The following is a 23,267-nucleotide window of genomic DNA, read 5'->3' on the forward strand; positions in this document are numbered from 1 at the left end:
AGTACTCAAGTTATCAATAATGGATTAATCATTCTTTCTATCGACCTTATGATTGGCTTAGGCATTTAATGCCAACTCAAGTATAGCGTGAAACATATTTAATTTTTATGGGTTAAATTGCAAATATGTGTACCTACTATGTGAAGTGCTTGAATTAAAAAAGAGATAGAGAGAGAGAGGGAGAGGAAATAACTCTTAAATTTTAATGATACTATCTATTGTTTTAACATGTCGAATTTAAGTTTTTTATAAGGTAAGTACATGTGTGCCCAAGGGTGGATATAAGGGGGCAAGGCCCCTTGCCCCGCCCCCCTAAATTGAAAAATTGTAATTATTGCTTTGGCATCCCAAAAAATGAAATAAATTCTATTTAGTTCTTTTAAAAATTATAAAATTATAAAATCATAAATTAATATTTAATACATAATAAAAATATATATTTGACGTCTCTAAAATTTATAATTCAATTTTGGCTCTCTAAAAAATTTCTAGATTTGCCATTGCATGTTAGATTGGAACACCAATAGTGACAACTAAGCTTATGGAAGGACATGATTGAGACAATACAAATATTTTAAGAACTCAATTAAAATATAATAAAGTTTGAACACCAACTTAAAATTTGAAAAATAATTTGGGAATGTTTCATAAAATTAATTCTTAAGATTTAAAACATAATTTTAATGCTTTAACATTATACAAAACATCCATTAAAAAAACCATTATACAAAACATACCATGTATGACTCTTACATTAATATTGACTTTAACTTAAAACACACAAGGAATTAGAAATATTTATTCTAATACAAACATACATTAAAAAATATAGTTAAAAAGATGAATCGGTATCTGACCAATAAATATTCATTTCACCTCAATCACTTTTAAGTCCTCCAAGAGCCTTCCAAACTGCTTTCGAGGAATCAACAATATTATTAAAATAAGGAAATCGATATTCATAGTTCGAATCACATTCATCCACAACCTTAACCCTCACACTTTTTCCATTACTATGGATGTTGATATACTTCAAACCCCTCTTTCCGTAGTTAAACCACCCAGTCAAAAGTGCCACTACAAGGTAATCATTTGAGTGGTATTGGTTGTTACATTCTGACGGTCCACTGCCATCCCCGCCAGCCTCGAAATTGTTAAGTGTCAACATTGCTTTTGTACTACTCAGCATAGGCGGTGAACACTTGTACGTCATGTAAAACTTTCCATCCTTACAACAATTCGAGACATTTTCAAGATTACATTGACCCGGCGGTGGATTTTTCCCTCTTATCTTCCCACTAGGTCTTGCATGATTGAGCTTCAACACTTGCAAAAATATAAATAACACAAAGGAGAATTAAAAAGACAGTTGAACCAACTTTGTTTCTTCTTTGTTTTTTCCTTTGAAATCCAATTTGGGTTTAATGTCTGGGATGTGAAAAACTACAACTGGGAAAAAAGCAATAGATAGAGATTATACCTTTAAGTGATTCAAGATATCAATAGCTTGGAAACATGAAATTAGGACAAATTTGTGGTACTTTCGACTTTTAAGAAAGATAATTTTTTTGAACAATTTTATTATAGGTTCTGATTATATTTACTTTTTTTAACACAATGTTTAGAACTACTCATATCTCCTCCCCAACCCATAAATAGGTGGATAATGTGCTTCAGCACACTCAAATCCACATTCTCATATATTGATAACAATATCTATACCAGTCGAACTTAGACTCAATTGACAAAAATGATATTTTTTTAATTTGCTTAAAACCTTCTGGTGGACCACTATAATCGAAAGACATATATAAGTACAACATCATATACCAAAATTTTGTAATTGTTATTGGAATTTATAAAATATATTGAATATTTTTGTATTGTCGAATAATATGCATAAAGTAAAAAAAAAAAACGAAGGATGTTGCAGTAAATAATTGGCTAATATAGAAGGGAACTTAGACTTTGTCGAAACCACTTTTTATTACAATTTAAAAAATGGGGATCGACTTTTAAAAAAGAAAATAGGAGTTGCCACCGATCTTTTATTAATGTGTGATCGGTTCACCATGAAAATTATTTTTTTGGTCTGCGAAATTTTGAGAAAATAGATTCGGGAGTCGATTACGCACGAGGAAGGGTTAGCAACCTCATGATGCCCAAAATTGGTACCGAATTCATTGTTTAATGTCTTAATGTCGAAACCTTGAAAATATTTTAAATACGTTCCTTGATAAAAGACTTTGAACAAACTAGATTGAATAATGAGACGCACTTATCTCGAAGAAATAAATTATCATACCCAGTGAGTTAGGGTGTTACAATTCTATCTTCGAAATTAAATGTGTACCCATTTTTTAAGGAAATCATGTATTCGAAGAAGGATATTCGATTATTTAAGTCGATAGAGAAATCCAAACCCAATAAGTTAGGGATCAATTTTCTCGAAATTCTTAAACATCAAACATTGCCTTTATTTTAAAATTGAGATAACAAAATGTCGTATCCAGTAAGTTAGGATCCAACATTTTGAAATCTTAAGAATTTTATTGTAGAAACCATGAGGTTTTTTTATTACCAAAGAGATGCTTAATTCCCCAAATTCATCATAAAAATTGAACCCCAGTAAGTTAGGGCACAATTCTCTCGCGAATTATGAATGTCGAGTATTATAACATCTAAAAGGGATTTCGAAACTTAAACCATATTAAACACAAAATTTTAATGAAAGAAATTCGATGGAATAATGTACAATATTAAGCAGTCATTTGTAAACAAAATGCAATCTAATGATCTACGAATAATTAACAAATACAAACAAGCAATACAATACACCCAAGAGCAATTCTCACATCATATATTATGTTAACATTTAAAAGCTAATGAATTTAAAGTCCATCAAAACACTAAATAAATTAATGCACATGAAAATGTACAAATTTTAAAATAATTTAAGATGTATGAAATAAAGAATTATAATTCAAATAAATTGAAAATAAATATTATATATAAGAATTTGAAGTAAATCACAATTATAGTTGAAGAACAATTGTCAAATGGAATAATAATAAAAATATCATAATTAAAAAATAACATATATTTATTAATTTAAATAAATAATATTTGTAAAAAAAGGATAATAACGTATAATACATAAAATGAAATAGGTAAAATACACCAAGGAGGGTTTTTTTTTTATGGAATAAATTACGTATGTTTTAAATATAAGTAGAAAATACAATGATAAAATCAATAATATACATTTATGTAAAATAAACATATTTGATATAAATTATATATACACATGTGTATAAAATAATATTATAAGGGCATTATTATTATTATTTTTTAAAGCACAAAAGTATATGAAGACACATTTAAAAAACGTATTATAAAATATATAAATAATAATTAACCTAAAATATATGCTAATATATTAGAATATAAAAAAAAGTAACGATGTATAATGAAATAAAATAATGTATGTGCATATATATGTGAAAATAAGTAACTATGTATACTAAGATAATCATAATAACAATAATAACAATAATAAGGATAATAAATTAAATGATTTTTAGCAATAATAATATAACAGAGGACAAAATTAGCAATAAAACAATAATGCAGGGGAGAAATTTAAAACAAACAAAAGAACGGGTCCAAATTGCAAAGCGCGAATGACATGGGGGACCGAAAGGGGAATATTCTCCACCCTCCAAAACGCGGCGTTGCACGCTGGACCAAAATGAAACAAAAACAGAATGTGAGGCCAAATCAGAAAGAAAGAAAACACTTGATTCGAAAGCACCAGAAAAGGGAAGGGGCTGGCCATGCAAATATCCCTCCCTACGCCAGAACACGCGGATCTAGCCGCGTCTGGGTAGGGTCATCGGGTCGTGGCCTAAACGACACCGTTTCAGGGCCATTGAATCCGGCCCAAACGGTGTCATTTCATGATTTCCCCCTTAACCAACATTAAAACTACATTACCCTAAGCAGAAAAGAAAAGAAAACCCTAAAAGAAACTAATCCCCTCCATTCAAACGGCGCGCCGCTTCAACCCTTTCATCCCGTTCCAACTCCGATTACGGCGGAGTGAACCAGGATCCGACGCCCCCACCTCGAAGGTGAGTTTCTACTTCTCCTCTTCTTACTCTCTTCCTTCAATCATTAAAAAAAATGAATATGAAAAAAAACAAACATGAAAACATCACAGAAAAAGAAAATCGAAGGAGAATCACCTTTCGAAAACCTCTTTCTCTTTGATTTCTGAATTTTTTTTTACAATAAGTGTATGCTCTCTTTTTTTTATCTTTTTTTGGTATTTTCCCTCCCCCTGTTTACAGCATTCGAATGGCCTTTTTATGGCCCGCCTTCAAAATGAAATAAAAATAAAAAAAAATAAAAGAAAATGCTCCCCCCAAAATCCCCTCTGTTGCCCCTATTCTGCCATCTTTCTCTGCGTGTTTTCATGTGTATTTTGTAGGTACGAGGGCAGAGGCTGACGTGGCATGTACGGAGGCAAAACGAGCAGTGGTGGCGTATGTGCGAAGGCACGTACGCTGGCAGAGGCTCGACACGTGGGGACGAAGGCCTTGGGTGGCTGCGACGTGGCACGTATAGAGGCTAACTGGTGTGCGTGGAGGCTGCTAGGGTTTGCCACAGTGCATTATGATATTGGGTCTTTTGGGCTGAATCGGTTTATTGGGTTTAGATTTAGGGCTTTGGTTATTGGGATGGGGTGTATTGGGTAATTCGGGTTTGATTCTAGGTAGTGGGTTGTGTTTAGTTTGGGCCTTATTGAGCCCAGTGTAAAAGGACTATTTTTGGACGTTTAATTTTAGTTTTATATTTATTGTTTATTTATTTTTGATTTGGGCCGGGCAAATTTGGGCTGTTAGAGACTTCACCAACATGGTTATAAGTAGGGATCCCAAAATGGATAAATAAAAAATTAGTGATTTGATTGGTTCGATTGTGATATGTATTTAAATATAAAATAAATTACTTAAATCAATAAAAAATTGAAAATTAGAGGTGAAGAATTAGACTATTCAACCGATTGAATTCATTTACTAATTTTTTATTTATTTTATTTTATTTTATTATTATTGAATTAAAAACCGATAATCTAAATTTTTACAGCATTGGTTTATTAACTCTTTCAGCATAAAATTCTTCTTACAGCAAACAACCAAGTGAAAAGAGCCAAAGATGCAATAACTATTAAACATTGCGAAGAAATTTACATTCTAAGTTAAGTGAACAACATTGATTTTAACCGATGGAAAATTTTTGTCCACGTGTTTTTTTTATGAATCCAACTTATAATTTAACTATAAAATAAAATTGATTGGTATGGGTATTGTTGTGAATGCAGGATGATGTGGGTTTATCCTCCTATTTAAGAGTTGGAGAGAGGTTATAAATAGTTGTAGATATTGTATAAAAAAGAACAGATATGATCATAACCTAGAATGGTATTGTTAAAAAAAACTATAAAATAAATATTATTTTTATTGGTTAAGTGATAATATTATGTGGTCTCTTTTTAAATTAATTTATCAAAGTGTCCCTAGTATTTAAATTGATTCAAATTATAACTCTGAACAAATCTTCAATATATTGACTTTTATATACTTGTAAATCCCAATAGTATGATAGAATTAAATTATTGAAATTTTGAGCGATTAAACACTTGATATGAAATGAAATAAAAAGAAACTTCATCCATTAAACCTCTATTGATTGCAAAAAATTTTACACAAGGCAAGTGAATCATGCTGAAGACTTCTGCGGAATACCCTTCCATGATTGAATACCTTCATGAATCATGATCTCGGAATTTTCTGATGCATAAAAATAGTCAAAGTAATCGGGTCAAAGTCTGCCACTATTGCTTGGTACATTCATTGCTCGGTTAAAGATATGTAAAAATGATTATTCGATCGTGTTCAATGCCATGCTTGTGATGGTGATTGTATGTGAGCCATTCTTAAGGATCAAAATGAACACATAATTACAAACGAAGAAATAAATCATGGACTCAATCAGAACGTTTTAAAGTTTAAAGATAACTTAGAATCTCGAGAATAATTTGGAAATATTTGGTGCAATTAACCCTTAACACTTCTTTTTATATATAATTGGGAGAGAAATAGAGTTGTTTAGGAACGAACACAAGCTCTCGTTCCTACAACATAATGCTCTTGTCATTAGGTCAAGAAATTGTTGGCATAAAACACAAGTTTATTGCTTTTACATTTTAGAGAACACACAGACATATCACTTTTACATTATTATTAATTTTAACATTAACTCAAAGCATATAAGAAATCTTTGTTCAACTGCAAACAGATATTAAAAATGTGACTGAAGATATCAATCAGTGTCCGACCAGTAAATATTCATTTCTCCCCAATCGTCTTTAGGGACTCCAAGAGCTTTCCAAACTGCTTTCGAGGCATCAACGATGTTATTAGGACAAGGAGGCTGGTAATCATGCACCGAATCACATCCCATCGTAGAATCACATTCGTCCACAACCTTAGCCTTAACGCTTTTTCCATTGCCATGGATGTTGATATACTTCAAACACCTCTTTTTGTGGTTAAACCACCCGGTCGAAAGTGCCACCACAGGGTCATCATCTGAGTGGTAATGGTTGTCACATTCCGACCGTCCGCCTCCATCCCCGCCAGGCTCAAAGCTGTTAATTGTCAACTTTGCTTTTGTATGGCTCGACACAGGTGGCGAACATTTATACGTTGTGTAAAACTTTCCTTCTATACAACAATCAGAGTCATTTTCTTGGTTGCATTTCCCCGGCGGAGGCTTTTTCCCTTTAAGCTTGCCACTGGGTTTGCACGTATCTGCTTCAACAGCGAAACAATCTGTAATAATTAAAACAAAGCAAATGAAAAGAAAAACAGTGGAGAATCCCTTGATAAGATTCATATTGAATTTCTTTTGTTAACTCTTTGTTGATTGGTGCCAATGAACATGAAGATGTGGGGGTTTATATAGAAATCAGCCCTCACAATTTTATAAAAAGTATCGCAAGAAGGTGAACAATGTGGCACAAAAGGTTAAAATTTGCCACATTTACGTGGCTGGAATCATAACAATGTTAAAACACCAATAAATCATCATTGGACGAAGCAATATATGTTGGGAAATAAAGCATCTAAGCTTCTATTTAATGGTTGTAGAGCCGGAAGCATCTTACATCAAAATGTCAACCAGTTTTTATACTGGGATAAAGTTGGAGATCTATTAATCTTTTTAAAGATAAATGTTACGCTACACATGAATTTTAATTTAATGTGCAATTTGATACATGAATTTCAATACATGAAATTTTAATTGTTGCTCGAATGTATCCGTGAAGTTTTGATTCTGATTTAACTATACACATTTAAATAGATAAATACATCTCTTTCTATTCGTATTAGATAAATATAATTATTTGTGTATACAATATGCAAGCCTAATTAATGTTATATTGATAAGTTTTTTAATAACTTGTGAAAATTGAATAAATCAAAGTTCATGCATATTTTTTAGATTTATCCCTATTTTTTTTTACTTAATATTGTAGTTCAGTCATTGATACCATTAGTGTTTTCGGTCTAAATTTATTTACTACTCGAGTATATTTACTGAGTTTATAATGATTTGCTTCTAAAGTGCTTGAACATGTTGGTGGCAAATATATGTGGAAAATATCTTTTTCATTATACTCAATTACTCAAAGTTATACCTAAACTATGACTATGCATATATATATATATTGATAGGATGTAAAAGATTTATATATAGTCAGAAAAAAATAATAAACGAGGATCTGTTTGATTCACTAAAATTACTTTTGGAAAATGAATTCTGAAAAATACAAAATTTTATGATGTTTAAATAATTTTACATAAAACATTTTCTGTTATCTCACAAACTTTCCAAAACTCATTTTCCAAACATTATTTTAAATAAAATAACACAACATAAACATTTGCATAACTAAAAAAAATCTTTTCATGATTAATCTAAAATATTAAATTTGATTGTTAATTAAATAAATAAACATCGTTTTGAATTTTTTTTAAGGATTTCGTTGAAATATATAAATATATATTATAATTTAATGGGTAAACTACACCTAAGTATTGCTCTCTTTTTTTTTTGTCACTCAACTATTATTTTTTTTTAATTTGGACACCAAACTATTGCCCCTTTTCTTTTTCTTTTTTTTTCATTTCCGTTAAGTATTGTTAAATCTTTGGTGAAAGGGATAGGGGTAAGCAAAACTCGGTTCGACTCAAAAAAATAAAAATATTTTAAATTTTGAGTTAATCGAATAGAGTTATTCGGTTTTCTCAAGTTAACTCGAATAAGTAATTCGAGTTTCAAGTTTGAGTCGAGTTTAATTTTACAATTCGAATAGCTCAAATAACTCGAATAATTCGAATAACTCAAATAACAAATTTGTGTAAATACCCTTTTAATCCCTATCAAATTTGAAAATCAACATATTGGTCTCTCTCAACAAAAATTACAAATAAAATAAACAAAATTCAAAAAAGATCTTTTAAAATTCAAAATATTTATAAAAATTATAAATTTTATATTTTTTTTAAAATAAAAAATAAAATATAAATATAAAGAATATATAAAAAGGTGAAAAAAATTTAACATTTTCTAAAATAATAATTTTTAGACCTAAATAAGTAAATTAATCATTCAAATTTATCATATTAAAGCATTTTATTTTTTTTCTCTTATTTTGCTCTGAAAGAGTTTTCAAATATATATGGTTTCATATTAATGTGATGTAACATGTAATTATTCATGTTGTAATAAGATTTTAATTTGACATGTTTAATTTTTTTAATTTAACTCAAAAAATTTCACTCGATTCGACTCGACTCGAATTTCATTTCAGTACTTGACTCGATTTGAAAAATATTTAAATCGAGTTAGGATGATAAAATGAGACTCATCAACTTGATTAACTCGAATTTTTTTTACTTGATTCAATTGAATGCTCCCCCTAGGGAAGGTAGCATGACAGTTAAAAAAACGGTATAATAACAAATTTAACCATCAACTTTTACACATTATAAAGATTTGGGCATATTATATAGATTTGATCACCCCTAAAGAAGGCAAAAGAAACATACTAGGATTGCTTTAGGATATCCTTGCTTGACTTAATATTTTCATCAACTGTGATTGTTAACACCATTTTTTTTATGAAAACGGGGTCAACTTGGGTTTTGACGAAAACGAAAAAAACGGGAGTCGCCACCAATCCTTTTTAATGAGGTGTGATTGGATCACCTCGAAAAGTGGTTGTTTTTAATAAACGATTTGATTTTATTAAAACAACGGTTTTGGTCCACGAAATTTAGAAAAACGGGTTCGGGAGTCGGTTACGTACGAGGAAGGATTAGCACCCTCGTAACGCCCAAAAAATTGGTACCAATTTGATTAGTTAATGTCTTAATGCCGAAAATTGAAAACTTTAAAGAAATTTAAAATACGATCCTTAAAAAACTCGAATGACATGGATTAAAATTCAAGAGGATATTTGGCTATTTGGTTAAACGAGAAATCGAAACCCAGCACATTAGGGCACATTCCTCGAATTACCAAATGCGAAACATTGCCTTATTTTGAAATTTTTGAAAGGATATTTGGCTATTAGGTTGAACGAAAAAAATCGAAACCCAGCACATTAGGGCACGTTTCCTCGAATTTCCAAACGTTAAATATTACCTTATTATTTTTTAGAAAAATCCTCATCTCGAGAAAACGACATGTAATATCCAATGCGTTAGGACACAACGTATCGAATTCCCGATGGTGAGCTTTTTTTTGAAAGAGTAATCTCGATTATTTGGATTCAACGAAGAAAATCGGAACCCAATACGTTAAGACTCGATTCTTTCAAAGATCTCAAATATCGATTATTACTTATATATTTTTTAAAATTTCTTTTTTGAAATCTAAATAAAAATGAGCGTAATGGAATGATGATGGTGTAAGCAAAATAATCACGAGGCAAACAAAATATAAGTAAATAAGAAGTCACATATATATAAATAAAATCAAACACGTATGTACAATAATAAACAAATATAAAGCATAACAAATAATAATAACGGACATGTAAATAAATAAATAAATGAAGAAAATAAATAAAAGATATATATATAAATATAAGTATTTACATATATATATAAATAGGTTATAAAATACAAAGATATATATAATATAAGTATGTACGTTATAAAAACGAGTGTATGTACGTAAATTTATAATAAAAAAACATGAAAAATATATGTATATGTGCATTATAATATATATAAGTAAATATGTACATATATACGTATATAACTACCATAAAATATAAAAAGTATGTATATAAGTATATATATAAATATAAAAAATATACTCCTATATATATAAAAACAATAATAATAATAATAATAATAATAATAATAATAATAATAATAATAGGACTAAATCAAAACGGAAACGAAATCTCAGGGCTGAAATCAAAAATAAAATAGAGTAAGGGATTAAAATGTGAGGCGCGCGAAAAGTAGAAGGGCCAATTAGGAAATTATCCCTATTAATCGAACGGCGTCGTTCTGCCAAGGCCCAGGCGCATGGTTCCTGGACTAAATTGAAACGGATGCGAAAATTTGTGGCCGAAATTGTAAAAAAATTTGAAGGAACCGCTTTGAACACACTACAAAAGCGGAGGGACTTATTGCGGAAATATCCCATTTTCAAAAAATGCACGGATCCTCCCCCTGGGTCGGGTCACCGCGCGGGTCAGGGATATCTCAAAACGGCACCGTTTCAAGCTGGGTATTTAAACCCAATTTTTCTAAAAAAAACATTCAGCCCCCATTTTTTCTAAAAAATTTTCAAAAACTCTCTATTTTCTCTCTAAAGCTCCGGCCTTTTGGGGTTCTCAACCCCCCGTCATGCCGATCATCGTCTTGCCTCACCGGCACCTTGCCGGGCACCATGTGAATTAAAAAGAAGGTAAAAATTTTTTTCTCAAATATCAAACGTTTTTAATATATATATGTATATATATGTATGTATATGTAAAAAAACGTGTATAAAAGAAAGATGCGAAAACGAAAAATAGAATCACCTTTTTTTGATTTTGTTGTTTTTATTTCCGAGAGAAAATTACAAAAGGAAAAAAACCAGAAAAGAAAAAAGCCCCTAAAACAGAAAAGATTTGGCTTTTTATAGCCGAAGGAAAGAATAGAAAACATGTTTTTTTCTTCGTTTCTGCTTACGTGTTTGCCCTCTTCTTTGCAGGTGATGTGACGATGGCGGTGGAGTTGGTGGCTACCAGAGGAGTGGCGGTAGGTCTGGGGCAAGTGGCCGATGAGACATGCGGCGGCAGTACTAGGTGCGGCTCTAGGGTTTCAGACTTTCTGAAACCCTAGTTTTGGCTGTTAGCTTGCTGGGTTAAGACATTGGGCCTCGGGTTGGGGCCTTTTCTGTAATGGGTTGGGTAGGTTAGGTTAATGGTAATTGGGCCTGTTTGTAATTGGGCTCCGGGTTAGGCTAGTTGGGCTGGTGAGGTTTGGGTTTAATTGTTAACAGGTTTTATGTTTTGTTTTTGCTTGGGCTAGGGGTTAATTGGGCCCGAGCATGAAAATTGGGCTTGTACAGTGATCTTGAAAATTGCTGCTAAAAATCCTTTAAAAGATGCATATAAAATAGTCCAAGAAATCACAACAAAATTAGTAAGTTGCATTCAGTCCAATTGCATAGTGAACTGCAATTGATAGCACCAACACATCAAGATATGAATAAATTTGGTGCAATAACCCTTAAGACATAGTTTTATTGCTTTTACATTTTAGAAAACACACCATGTATCACTTTTACATTATTAATTTTAACATTAACCCAAAGTATATAAGAAATCTTTATTCAACTGCAAACATATATTAAAAATGTGAGTGATGATTGTTGGAAAATATGGACATCACATATATAGTAATGGTAATTACATTTTATTATTTACTATCATGATAGTTTAGCCCAAATTAAAAGTGATTTAATTTAGTTAAAGTTTTATTAGGCTTTAATTATTAAATAAAGTATGAGTCAAATATGTGTAGATACTCTAATAATTGAGTTCTAATCAAATTCTAATTAATGATGGGCTAATTAGGAATTAGAACTAATATGATAATATTATAAATATTAGGGTTATGGTCCTCAAATTACACACAAGATATCTTTTCTAATATCCCATCATTAGGAAAGAGAGAGCAGATATTCTCTAAATTCCTTGTGTGCTAATTTAGAAGATCAAATCCCCAAGATCTAGTAAAAGTTCAAGGAATTCATGGATTCAGGTATGCTTCTGTATCTAGTTTTGTTCTTGATTTATTCTTGATAATTTGACATAATAGATCCTGGTTTATTAAATTTTATTTCATATTTATTTTACAAATCTAACAAGTGGTATCAGAGCCTCATCATGTTGAATCATTGAGAATGAATTAACTTTCTATTATTTTGGATCGATTCGATTTTCAGATTTTATAGATATGATATTTCAATTATATATAATGTTGAATCTTTGAAATTCTAGATAACTTTTTTTAGGTTTTGATTAATTATGATTCAATCTTTTTAGGGTTATTTTTAATTTGATTTTCATTCAATGTTAAGTTTTTGGATTAATATGAAATTATCATGGCTTTTCACTTTCGGTCAGAAAACCTAAACTATATAGGTGTTGGTTTTAAAGGGAAAATCTATTAAAAAAAAGTTTTGAATCTCGAAGGAATCAGGGTAAGTTTTAATGGAATTGAAGCCTGACAATTGAATTTAAAATATGACTATATTATTAATGTTTCAGTAGTATTACTTGAGTGTTTTTTTTTTAATGCGATATGCATGTATATATATAAATGCTTTGCTTGAGTTATATATTCTTTGTAATAAAACAAACGAGAATCATATTTGGTTTTGAAGTGCATTGAATGCAAGTTGGTTTTTTTTTCTTTAGTCGATTATTATATATTTTAAAGAAATAGCAGACATGTATATTTTGAGTATTCATACAGCTTCAGTTATTATTTGTTGATTCTCTAGATTCAATTATGCTTCAATATTCTTTCATTGTTAATCAATAATGAGGAATTAAGTGAACTTATTACTCTAGAATTTCCAAAATTAAGAATCTGTTCATTCTTGATTTCATGAAAGTTGGTTTGACTGTTATTCTTCAATTGCAATAATGTGTTCAACTATTAGAATCAATTTTTTAATTTTGACTATCTATGGTAATATCTTTGAAATCTATGTTTCGAGTATTAGGACTAATAGATTTGGGTTTTGTTATATTGTTATATGGTGGCTATGAATTTTCATAAGTAGTTACGCATATGAATGCTTTTATACAATTTGGGATTCTTTGGTGGTTGTGGTTTTTTTTTTGATTATTTGTGCGTATAAAGAAGTTTTATGATAATGTCTTTAGTCATGAATATAAATTTGAGTTTACATGAAATATGTAAGGTAAGCCAATATTATTTTTCTATTATTATAATTGTGTATATATATTATATGCATATAAATGATTTTGAGGTTTAATGCATGATTATAGATTGTATGGATATGTGTTTACAACCATTATTCAATAAGATATCTTTTATAGTTTAATTGGTGAAATTAAGTTTTGATGGATATCGTTAAAGTTCTTTTCTTTTTTTTTGCAATGGGTTTTATATTCAATTTTATGAGTGCTTTGGTGCAAATTCATGTCAACTATATGCATATTTAAATAATTTGGTTTTAAGTTTGTTTCTATAATCTTAGGTTTTGGCATCTTATAGTTCCAAATATTTGGTTAAATTATGATGATATGGTTTATAGTATGAATTGTGGGATATGTCAACTATTATGATTTTGTTTTTGAGATTTATTGGCTTGAAAATATTTTTCAAATATTCATGTGAATATCTGCTTAATCATAAATACAACTTTGGATTTACATGGTAAATTCAAAGTAATTTTTTGTATTTGATTATGGATGCATGTATATGCGTGAATTACTTTGGTTTTTTTGTCCATGCCAAAATTATGAATACATGTGTTTGTTAATTATTTGACTTTGAACCACTACATTATTTCTGTTTGGTTTTGATATATATGATTTTGGAACAAAAAAAAGGTTTTTTATTGTATTATTAAGACAATCTTACTTTGGGTTATTTTGGAGTCTATAAAGCAATAAAAAATAGTTTTGACATTTGACTATTGGGTAAATTTTAAATTTAAATATTGGTATGTTTATATATTTTTTTAAAATAACTTAATTGAAGCAATAAGTCACCAAAGTGATTTTTTTTTATAAATTATTTTGTTTTAAAATATAAAAGGTTGTGTGCATGTAACTTAAGTTATGTTAATATTGATCAGCCCAAATGAAGGTTAATAATATTACATGTGACAATTATTCAATTTTACATGTGAGTAATAAATTGGCCCAAAGGAAGATTTATGGTTCGACATGTTCTTATTGTCAATGTTTGATTATTACACCAATATATCACTTACAAGTTAATATTTTGTCCAAAGATAAAATATTAGTAGAGTGTTCGATATCTTGAGATGATGTTTACCTTTATTCAAATTATTTTGGTTTAAATTTGAAGTCTTATGTGAGGTTGTTTATGGCTTATGATTTATGATTTATTCAACTATTATTATATTTGCCAACACCATTGTATGTTCTTTTGGGATAAATATATATACATATATGTACTATTATCTTTTAATTTGATTGAAAAATGAAATTAAGAGAAATATTTTGAAACAAATAAATTCAAATTTTTGCTTTGGATTTTAATTAAGGATGTCTAATATTTTAAATAGATTAGTTGAAACAAGATGCCGCCAAAGTGACCTATTTTGCGTAGATTAGATTATTTAAAATATCAAGATGACTATATGTTTTTGTGATTCATGCGTTTATTAATTGACCCAAAGGTAAGTTAATATTTGGCAGAATTTCAACGACATTTGTGGTGATAAATGTGTGACAATTGTAAGGTACTTTATGTGAGCAATATGTTAGTCCAAAGATTAATTCATTGTTTGACATAATTTATTGTCAATGTTTGATTGCTACAACAAGAGTACCGCTTACTGTTAATATTACTTTCCAAAGACTTGATATTATTGTTGTGCTTGGTATCTTGAGATGGGATTAGCCATTATCCTGAATTTATTGTTTACTTATGAATATTGATGTGAGCTTATTTTTATTTATTTTTTGTTCTATATTCAGCTAATTCATCTTCTACAGCCACAATATCTGCTAATATAAATTCTATACCCATGCTTAATGGGACTAATTTCAATGAATGGAAAAGGCACTTACTTATAGTGTTTGGTTGTATGAACATAGACATTGCACTAAGGGAAGAACAACCCACACCTCTCACTGCAGAAAACACCCCTTATGTTAAAAGGGATTTTGAGAGGTGGGATCGGTCAAATTGCATGAGTCTAATGATCATGAAGCACAACATTTCAGAAGCCTTTAGGGGCACAAAATTTGAAAAGATTACTCAGGACAAGGTTTCCTTGACGAATTTGAGAAACATTTTGCTAAAAATGATAAGGTTGAAATGACATCACTTCTAACTTCTTTGATGTCTATAAAGTATAAGGTTCAAGGAAATTTTGAGCAATCTAAAGGCTATGAGTTTTATGATCCCACAATTAAGAACATCTTTGAGATGAGAATTGCAACATTCTTTTAGGATGTTGAGTTTGGAGGGAGAAATAAGCTTAGAAACATTGCTTTTAAGGAAGGATTGAATTCTAACTCAGTTTCTGCTATCACTTTTAATGATGTTTAAGTTCTCATACCTATTATTGATTAAAAAGTGAATCCAGAACCTCAATAAGACAATGTTGAACAACTCCCTATTCAAGATGAGGTAATTGTTCTTGAAGAACAAACTCAACAACCTCAAGAATGAATGTCATTAAAAAGGTCCACTAGAGAAAGGGTTAAAAAGGTCAACTAGAGAAAGGGTTTCTAATTGCATCATCATATGAATATTAAGTTAATGGTTTCTCAATGGCAACATTGATCATACATTTATATGACGCAATTAGAAAACTTTGTGTCTGATGATGCAAAGGTAATGATTTGAAAATTAAAGAATTTCATCTATGGGCTTAAGTAGACTTTTCGTCAATAAAATTACAAATTTTACTAAATGATTATCTCCTTCAGTTTAGAGATGATTTTTTTTTATAATCGTATATACCATAAGTTTAGTGGGAGTAAGGTTCTATATTTGGTTTTATATATTAATGACATACTGCTTGTCAATAATAAGTATAGCCTCAATCAATTCCCTAAGAATGATTTTGAGATTACAAAAATGTATAAGATTTTTTACATTTTAGCCGTGGAAAGTCTAATGTACGTTCAGGTTTGTATACATTGGAATATTGTGTACACTATTGGGATGTTAGGCAGATATTTTAAGCAACCCTGGTTTGGACCATTGGATAACATCCAATAGAGTTATAAGGTATTTTCAGAGAACAAAAGATTACATACTCACATATCGGAGGTCTAATCAGTTAGAGATCATTAGGTATACAAAACTCTGATTTTGATGGAATATGGATACAATATTTTATCACTAAGGTGCAAATTGTGAAAATAAATTGCAGTTTTTTATTCCAATAGCAACAGGAGTACATCAAAGTCAAGACATATAGACTTTAAGTTCCTGGTTGTTAAAGTAAAAGTTCAGAGTGGTTAGGTGCCTATAAAGCATATTAGGGCAAACTCCATGATTGCAGATCCGCTTACTAAGGGGCTACACCCAAGGTTTTTCATGAGCACATTGCTCATCTGAGTGTAATATATTTAAAGATATTTGGTTTTAGTGGGAGTTTGTACTTTTAAATGCTTTTATGTTATAGACACATTTTCAGTTATTTTAGTTTACGGATATTAAGTTTATTTTCTGCAAAAATTAAATTTATTTGGTTTATTCACACTCTGATTTGTAAGGTTTGATCTCACTAAGGAAGACTAGTTGGAAATAGACATGTTTAGATCATATTGCATGTAATTTCCATGCTACACATTCATACTTGATCTATGTCATTTGGTTGTGTTAATATACATGATTAGGGATGGATTTAGTTATGATATATGTAACGAAAGTCGCTTTGGTTCTATGTTAACATAATTAATGGACGAGATTGTTCGAAATACATTTTGAATATGATAGTAAAATTTTGAGCTCATAAGGTTACATAATGACATGCAATTGTAGATTAATTAGTATATATATGTGGCCCAAGTGCGAGATTGTTGGAAAATATGGACATCACATATATAATAATGGTAATTACATGTTATTATTTACTATCAGGATAGGTTACCCAAATTAAAATTGTTTTAATTTAGTTAAAGTTTTATTGGGCTTTAATTATTAAATAAATTATGGGTCAAATATGTGTAGATACTCTAGTAATTGAGTTCTAATCAAATTCTAATTAATGATGGGATAATTAGGAATTAGAACTAATATGACAAGGTTATAAATATTAAGGTTATGGTCCCCAAATTACACACAAGATATCTTTTCTAATATTCCATCATTAGGAAAGAGAGAGCAGATATTCTTTGAATTTCTTGTGTGCTAATTTGGAAGACCAAATCCCCAAGATCCAGTAAAACTTCAAGGAACTCATGGATTCAGGTACGCTTCCGCATCTAGTTTTGTTCTTGATTTATTCTTGATGATTTGACATGATAGATCCCGGTTTATTAAGTTTTATTTTAGATTTATTTTACAAATCTAACAATGATATCAATCGGTGTTCGACCAGTAAATATCCATTTCACCCCAATTGTTTTCAAGAAATCCAAGAGCTTTCCAAACTGCTTTCGAGGCATTAACGATATTGTTAGGACAAGGAGGCTAGTAATCATGCACCAAATCACATCCCATCCTAGAATCACATTCATCCACAACTTTAGCCTTCACGCTTTTTCCATTGCCATGGATATTGATATACTTCAAACACCTCTTTTTGTAGTTAAACCATCCGGTCGAAAATGCCACCACAGGGTCATCATCTGAGTGGTAGTGGTTGCCACATTCTCACAGTCTGCCACCATCCCCGCCAGGCTTAAAGCTGTTAATTATCAACTTTGCTTTTGTATGGCTGGACACAAGCGACGAACATTTATACGTTGTGTAAAACTGTAATACCCCAAAAATTACTACAGTAAGAAAGTAAGATGTTATCCTTGATATAGTAAAGTAAGGAAATAAAGTGACAAAAAAGGAAATTTTGAGTTATGTCAACATTGGGAAATATATTATGATATATTAATTCAAGAAAAAACTAAATCGCAAAAGTAAGAAAAGTTTTGTGGCCCAAGAGTAAATACTCAAAATTTAAGGGGTTAAAGTATAAATATAAAAAATTTGAAGGACCAATAGTGCAAATAATTTAAGGGTGGAATGATCTAGAAACTAAGGAAAATGGATGAATTAGGACCAAATTGAATAGGTGAAGAATTATGAAGGACTAAATCGCAATTTTACCAAATTAAGTGATGACTCAATGATGGAATTTTAAAAGATAATAAAGGGAAAAATGGTCAATTAGAAAAAGAGAGAACTCTAGAAGGCAATGATGATATTAGAGATATTTTGATGATATTTTATAATTATTTAATTAAATAAATATTATTTTATTAATATTTTAATGAGATATTTTATTATTATTTTATTTAGTATATAAGGAAAGAAAGATGAAGAATTCTCTTCATCTTTCCATGCACCCACGTGAGAAGAGAAGAGAAGAAATAAATTTTCTTTTCTTTTCAATTTGGTCCTTTTACCAAAAAAATTCACCATTTTCACTTAGAAATCAAAAGAATTTCCATAGCTACTAAGAGAGTAAAATAATAAGGAGACTATGAGGAGCTAGAATATCAAGTTAGATTCAAGAAGTAGAAGCTAGAGGAGAGAAAATCAAGTTAAAGATTGAAATCAATAGAACAAGGTAAGAACATCAAGATTTTAATATATTTTTAAGTTTGATATTATTGTAAAAGCATGAAAATGATGTTAAAGTAGAGTTTTATTATATAAGGTTCTATTTTCTTGATATGTTAGTGAAGGGAAATAAGAGGAAGTGATTGGAAATATTGTAGAGAAAGGAAATGAGGGTGTTATAAACTTAGTTATCAAAATTTTACACTAAAACAATTTTGGACAGTAGCAGTAGTCTGACTTTGAAAATTTACCAAAAATTGTAGAAATTGAATTATAGGTTAATTAAAGTATTAAATTAAATCCTATTGAGTCTAGTTTTACATAGAAGAAATGGTGTAAGCAAAAGAATTTCATATTATGAGATATATGAATTTTTGTGAGACAATGTCAGATTGATTTCGGGTTCCCTTGTTCTGATTTTGGAAAATCATCAAAAATTGTAAAAAAATAATTAGTGATTTAAATTTATATGTTTAAATTATTAATAAGTTTATTTTCAAGATCAACAAATGGAAACATAATCTAAATCCTGTACTAAGAGATAATTAATTTTTAGTAAAGAAAGGTTGAAGCTGTCAAACAGCAGAACAGGGATAAATTTGAAGATTTTACTGTACTTATTGGCTAAATATTAAATTCTAAAATTTTTATGGTAAAAATATATTTGATTTTAGTTTCAAAAACATCAAGTGGATCTTAATTTAGAATTTTGTAGCTAAAGATATAAATAATTTAGTGACTATGACTCAAGTGGACAACTTTGATATGAACATAAGTAAATAGTGAATTTATAGATAATATTACATATAAGCATGTTATATACATTAAGGATGTGGAATGGAGAGGAGGAAAATATACGAATATTTAGCTAGCATGGGTTTACATTAAAAATGGCTAATTTGCATGTTTTAGGCTCAAGGACTAAATTGAATAAAAGTAAAATTTTAGTGGTACTTTTGTAAAAATTTCAAATATGACCAAATTGCATGAAATGAATTGTTTTATTGTCTAAATTAATATATATATATTGAAAGAAATTATTAATATCAAGTGGGTTTAGAACTTTAATTTTGTTATATGATGATATTATAAAGTGATTTTGTAAATATTAATGTTAATATCAAATTGTGAAAATAGTTAAAATATTAGGGTTTGGTATTAAATTTCTATTTTATTAAGGGTTGCAAGATAGCCGATAATATTTGGATAAATTATTAATTGAGAAAAATTAGTTGATTTGATAGATTAACTAGTTAAGGGACTAAATTGTAAAAGTTGAAAAGCTGGGGTGATTGTGTAAATTTGAAAAACTGAAGGGTATAAATTGTGAAATAAATTGGAACTGAAATATATGCTAATGAATGAGTAATTTTATATTTTAGATTAAGATTCCGTAGATACTTGTAAAAAAAGAAAAATAATGGAATAGTTCTTAAACTCCTGCAATTATTACAATTCAATTCAGGTAAGTTCATATGTTTAAAATTTCATGATTATGTGTTAATTTAGGAATGGTATAATATATTTATTCATATTGTGTTGTTGAAATTAAGATTATTGTAAAAGTATGAAAACTAAATTGAATGTTTAAAATGAGTAGAACGCAAGATTGAGTACGAGCGTTCCACGGCAAAGAATGAATTGACGGAGAAGACCATGGTTGGACCATGGCAATGTTTAAATGTAAGACCATAGCTGGGCTATGGCATTTTAATGAAAAGACCATAACTGAGTTATGGCACTATGAACGTAAGACCATGGTTGGACCATGATAGTGTTTATATGTAAGACCATAGTTGGGCTATGGCATTCTGATGATAAGACCATAATTGGGTTATGGCACTATGAACGTAAGACCATGGTTGGACCATGGCAGTGTTTATATGTAAGACCATAGCTGGGCTATGGCATTCTGATGATAAGATCATAACTGGGTTATGGCACTACGAATGTAAAGGATGAATTGACGGAAAATGTAAAGGATGATATATGAAGAAACAATAAAAGATGATATGTATCATGAAATGTATATATATTAATATATTAATATGTGATACATAAAAATTATGTAAGTTGAGACGAGTATAAATTCAAGTGTGACATGTTGAGATAATAAGTTTATCAATGTTGAATTTATATGAAATATGTTCAAGTATGCTAACAAATGTTGTTGTTGATGCTTAGGCAAGTGCCAAGCTACTGGTTAAATGGTAATATGTTTATTTATATGATGCGTTGAAAGGGAAGTGCTCAAAATAAAATATGCTTGTGCTTAGGGGTGTTCATTCGGTTAACCGACCGGTTAACTGACCCGAAATAACATTAACTGAATTAACCAACCTTTCAAAATCTTTAACCGTTAACCGAACCGAAATTTTTTCGGTTAATTCGATCGATTAACCTAATTAACCAAAAATTATATGTTTTTTTTTATTTTTGGTTAAAAATTAACCGAATTACCCGAATTAACCGAATTACCCGAATTAACCGAATTACCCGAATTACCCGAATTAACCGAATTACCCGAATTAACCAAATTAACCAAATTGAATCACTATGTAATTAAATTATTTTTAGACTTTTAGACTTTAGTTTTAGTCTTAGTTTTAAAATTTTATTTTTATTTATTAAATTATTTGTAATTTAATTTTATAATTGGGTTGGGTTGGGTAATTGGGTTGGGTTGAATACTTGGGTTTAGATTGGGTTTAGGTGAATAGTGGGCCTATTTATATATTATAATTTTATTTATTAATTTTTTCGGTTAACCGAAAAAATTCGGTTAACCGACCGGTTTCGAATTGAATTAACCGTTAACCGAAAAATCAAAAAATAATTAACCGACCCCCGACCGAAAAAATTCGGTTAACCGACCGAATTCGGTTAATTCGGTCGGTTAACTGAATTTTTTCGGTTTTACCCGAATTTTGCACACCCCTACTTGTGCTCATGAAAGAGTGGTAAGTTTTAAGTTATGCAATTTCTTATAAAATGGTTTATCATGTGATTAATTTTAAAAAGAGCTATGTTAAAATGCATTAGCTTGTGGTTATAGTGGTATGGTATTTTTATGATTGGTGAGTTATGCATATGGAAAGAGTGAGGAAAGTAAAGAAATGCAAATGAAAATTTAGAAATTTGGAATAGTTAAATTTGTTGAATATACTTTATGAATATTAGGGTATCAATATTGGATTATTCTAGATATTTATAAATTTTTTTATTTAAAATGAATTGATATGATTAAAGTTTATACGAGCCTACTAAGCACTCACTGCTTACGTAATTATTTTCCTTTACTTTTCAGATTATCGGGAGCTCGATTAAGTTGGAAGCTGTTGGAGATATATCACACTATCCATTGGTTTTATCGGTATTTTCAAATGTTTTAATTTTAGTCATAATGGCATGTATAGGTGTTTTGTTTAATGTTGGTTTATATGTAAATTTTTGACATTAGCCACTTATTTTAGCTTGTGTTGAATGCCATGTTATAGTTTGTAGATTTGTGAATTGGTGGGGCTAGGTTAGTAACAAATTGGGTGAGAAATATGGCTTGAAAATAGCCTATTTTTATCCACACGGGCGTGTGTCTCAACCATGTGTGACACACGGCCAGGTGACATGGCTGTGTGTCCTCTATATCTTAAATTTACATAAAACAGAATGCCCACACGGCCTGAGACACGGGCATATCTCCAAACTATGTGAGTCACATGGCCTGGCCATTGGGTTTTTCCCTTTAAGCTTGCCACTGGGTTTGCATGTATCTGCTTCAACAACGAAACAATCTGTAATAATTAAAACAAAGCAAATGAAAAGGAAAATAGTGGGAAAACCCTTGATAATATTCATATTGAATTTCTTTTGTTAACTCTTTGTTGATTGGTGCCAAAGAACATGACGATGTGGAGGGTTTATATAGAGATCAGCCCTCACAATTTTATAAAAAGTATTGGAAGAAGGTAAACAATGTGTCACAAAAGGTTAAAATTTGCCACATTTATGTAGCAAAGTTAAAACATCAAAAAATCATCATTGGACAAAGCAATATGTGTTGGAAAATAAAGGCATAATCTGAAATTTAGTCATTAATGTTTACATTTTCTATTAATTTGGTTCTTTTTCTTCTTCTTCTTTTACCTAAATTTGGCC

General features: G+C 29.8%; 2 protein-coding genes across 2 annotated transcripts; both read right to left on the reverse strand.

Annotated features, from left to right (window-relative positions):
- Positions 1 to 877: 877 nt before the first annotated feature.
- On the reverse strand, positions 878 to 1,213 carry LOC121224539 (putative ripening-related protein 1). The gene has a single exon (XM_041107992.1). It carries the CDS (start codon positions 1,211 to 1,213, stop codon positions 878 to 880), a length of 336 nt encoding a protein of 111 aa, XP_040963926.1.
- A 5,052-nt stretch (positions 1,214 to 6,265) lies between these two features.
- On the reverse strand, positions 6,266 to 6,963 carry LOC107956034 (kiwellin-1). The gene has a single exon (XM_016891789.2). The coding sequence runs from the start codon at positions 6,961 to 6,963 to the stop codon at positions 6,388 to 6,390; it is 576 nt and encodes a 191-aa protein (XP_016747278.2). The 3' UTR covers positions 6,266 to 6,387.
- Between the last annotated feature and the right edge of the window lie 16,304 nt (positions 6,964 to 23,267).

Source organism: Gossypium hirsutum, chromosome D12 (assembly GCF_007990345.1).
Source record: "Gossypium hirsutum isolate 1008001.06 chromosome D12, Gossypium_hirsutum_v2.1, whole genome shotgun sequence".
Lineage (NCBI taxonomy): Eukaryota > Viridiplantae > Streptophyta > Magnoliopsida > Malvales > Malvaceae > Gossypium > Gossypium hirsutum.

Coding starts and splice junctions, on each gene's coding strand:
- LOC121224539 (XM_041107992.1), bottom strand. CDS start 1,213: ATGACGTACAAGTGTTCACCGCCTATGCTGAGTAGTACAAAAGCAATG.
- LOC107956034 (XM_016891789.2), bottom strand. CDS start 6,963: ATGAATCTTATCAAGGGATTCTCCACTGTTTTTCTTTTCATTTGCTTT.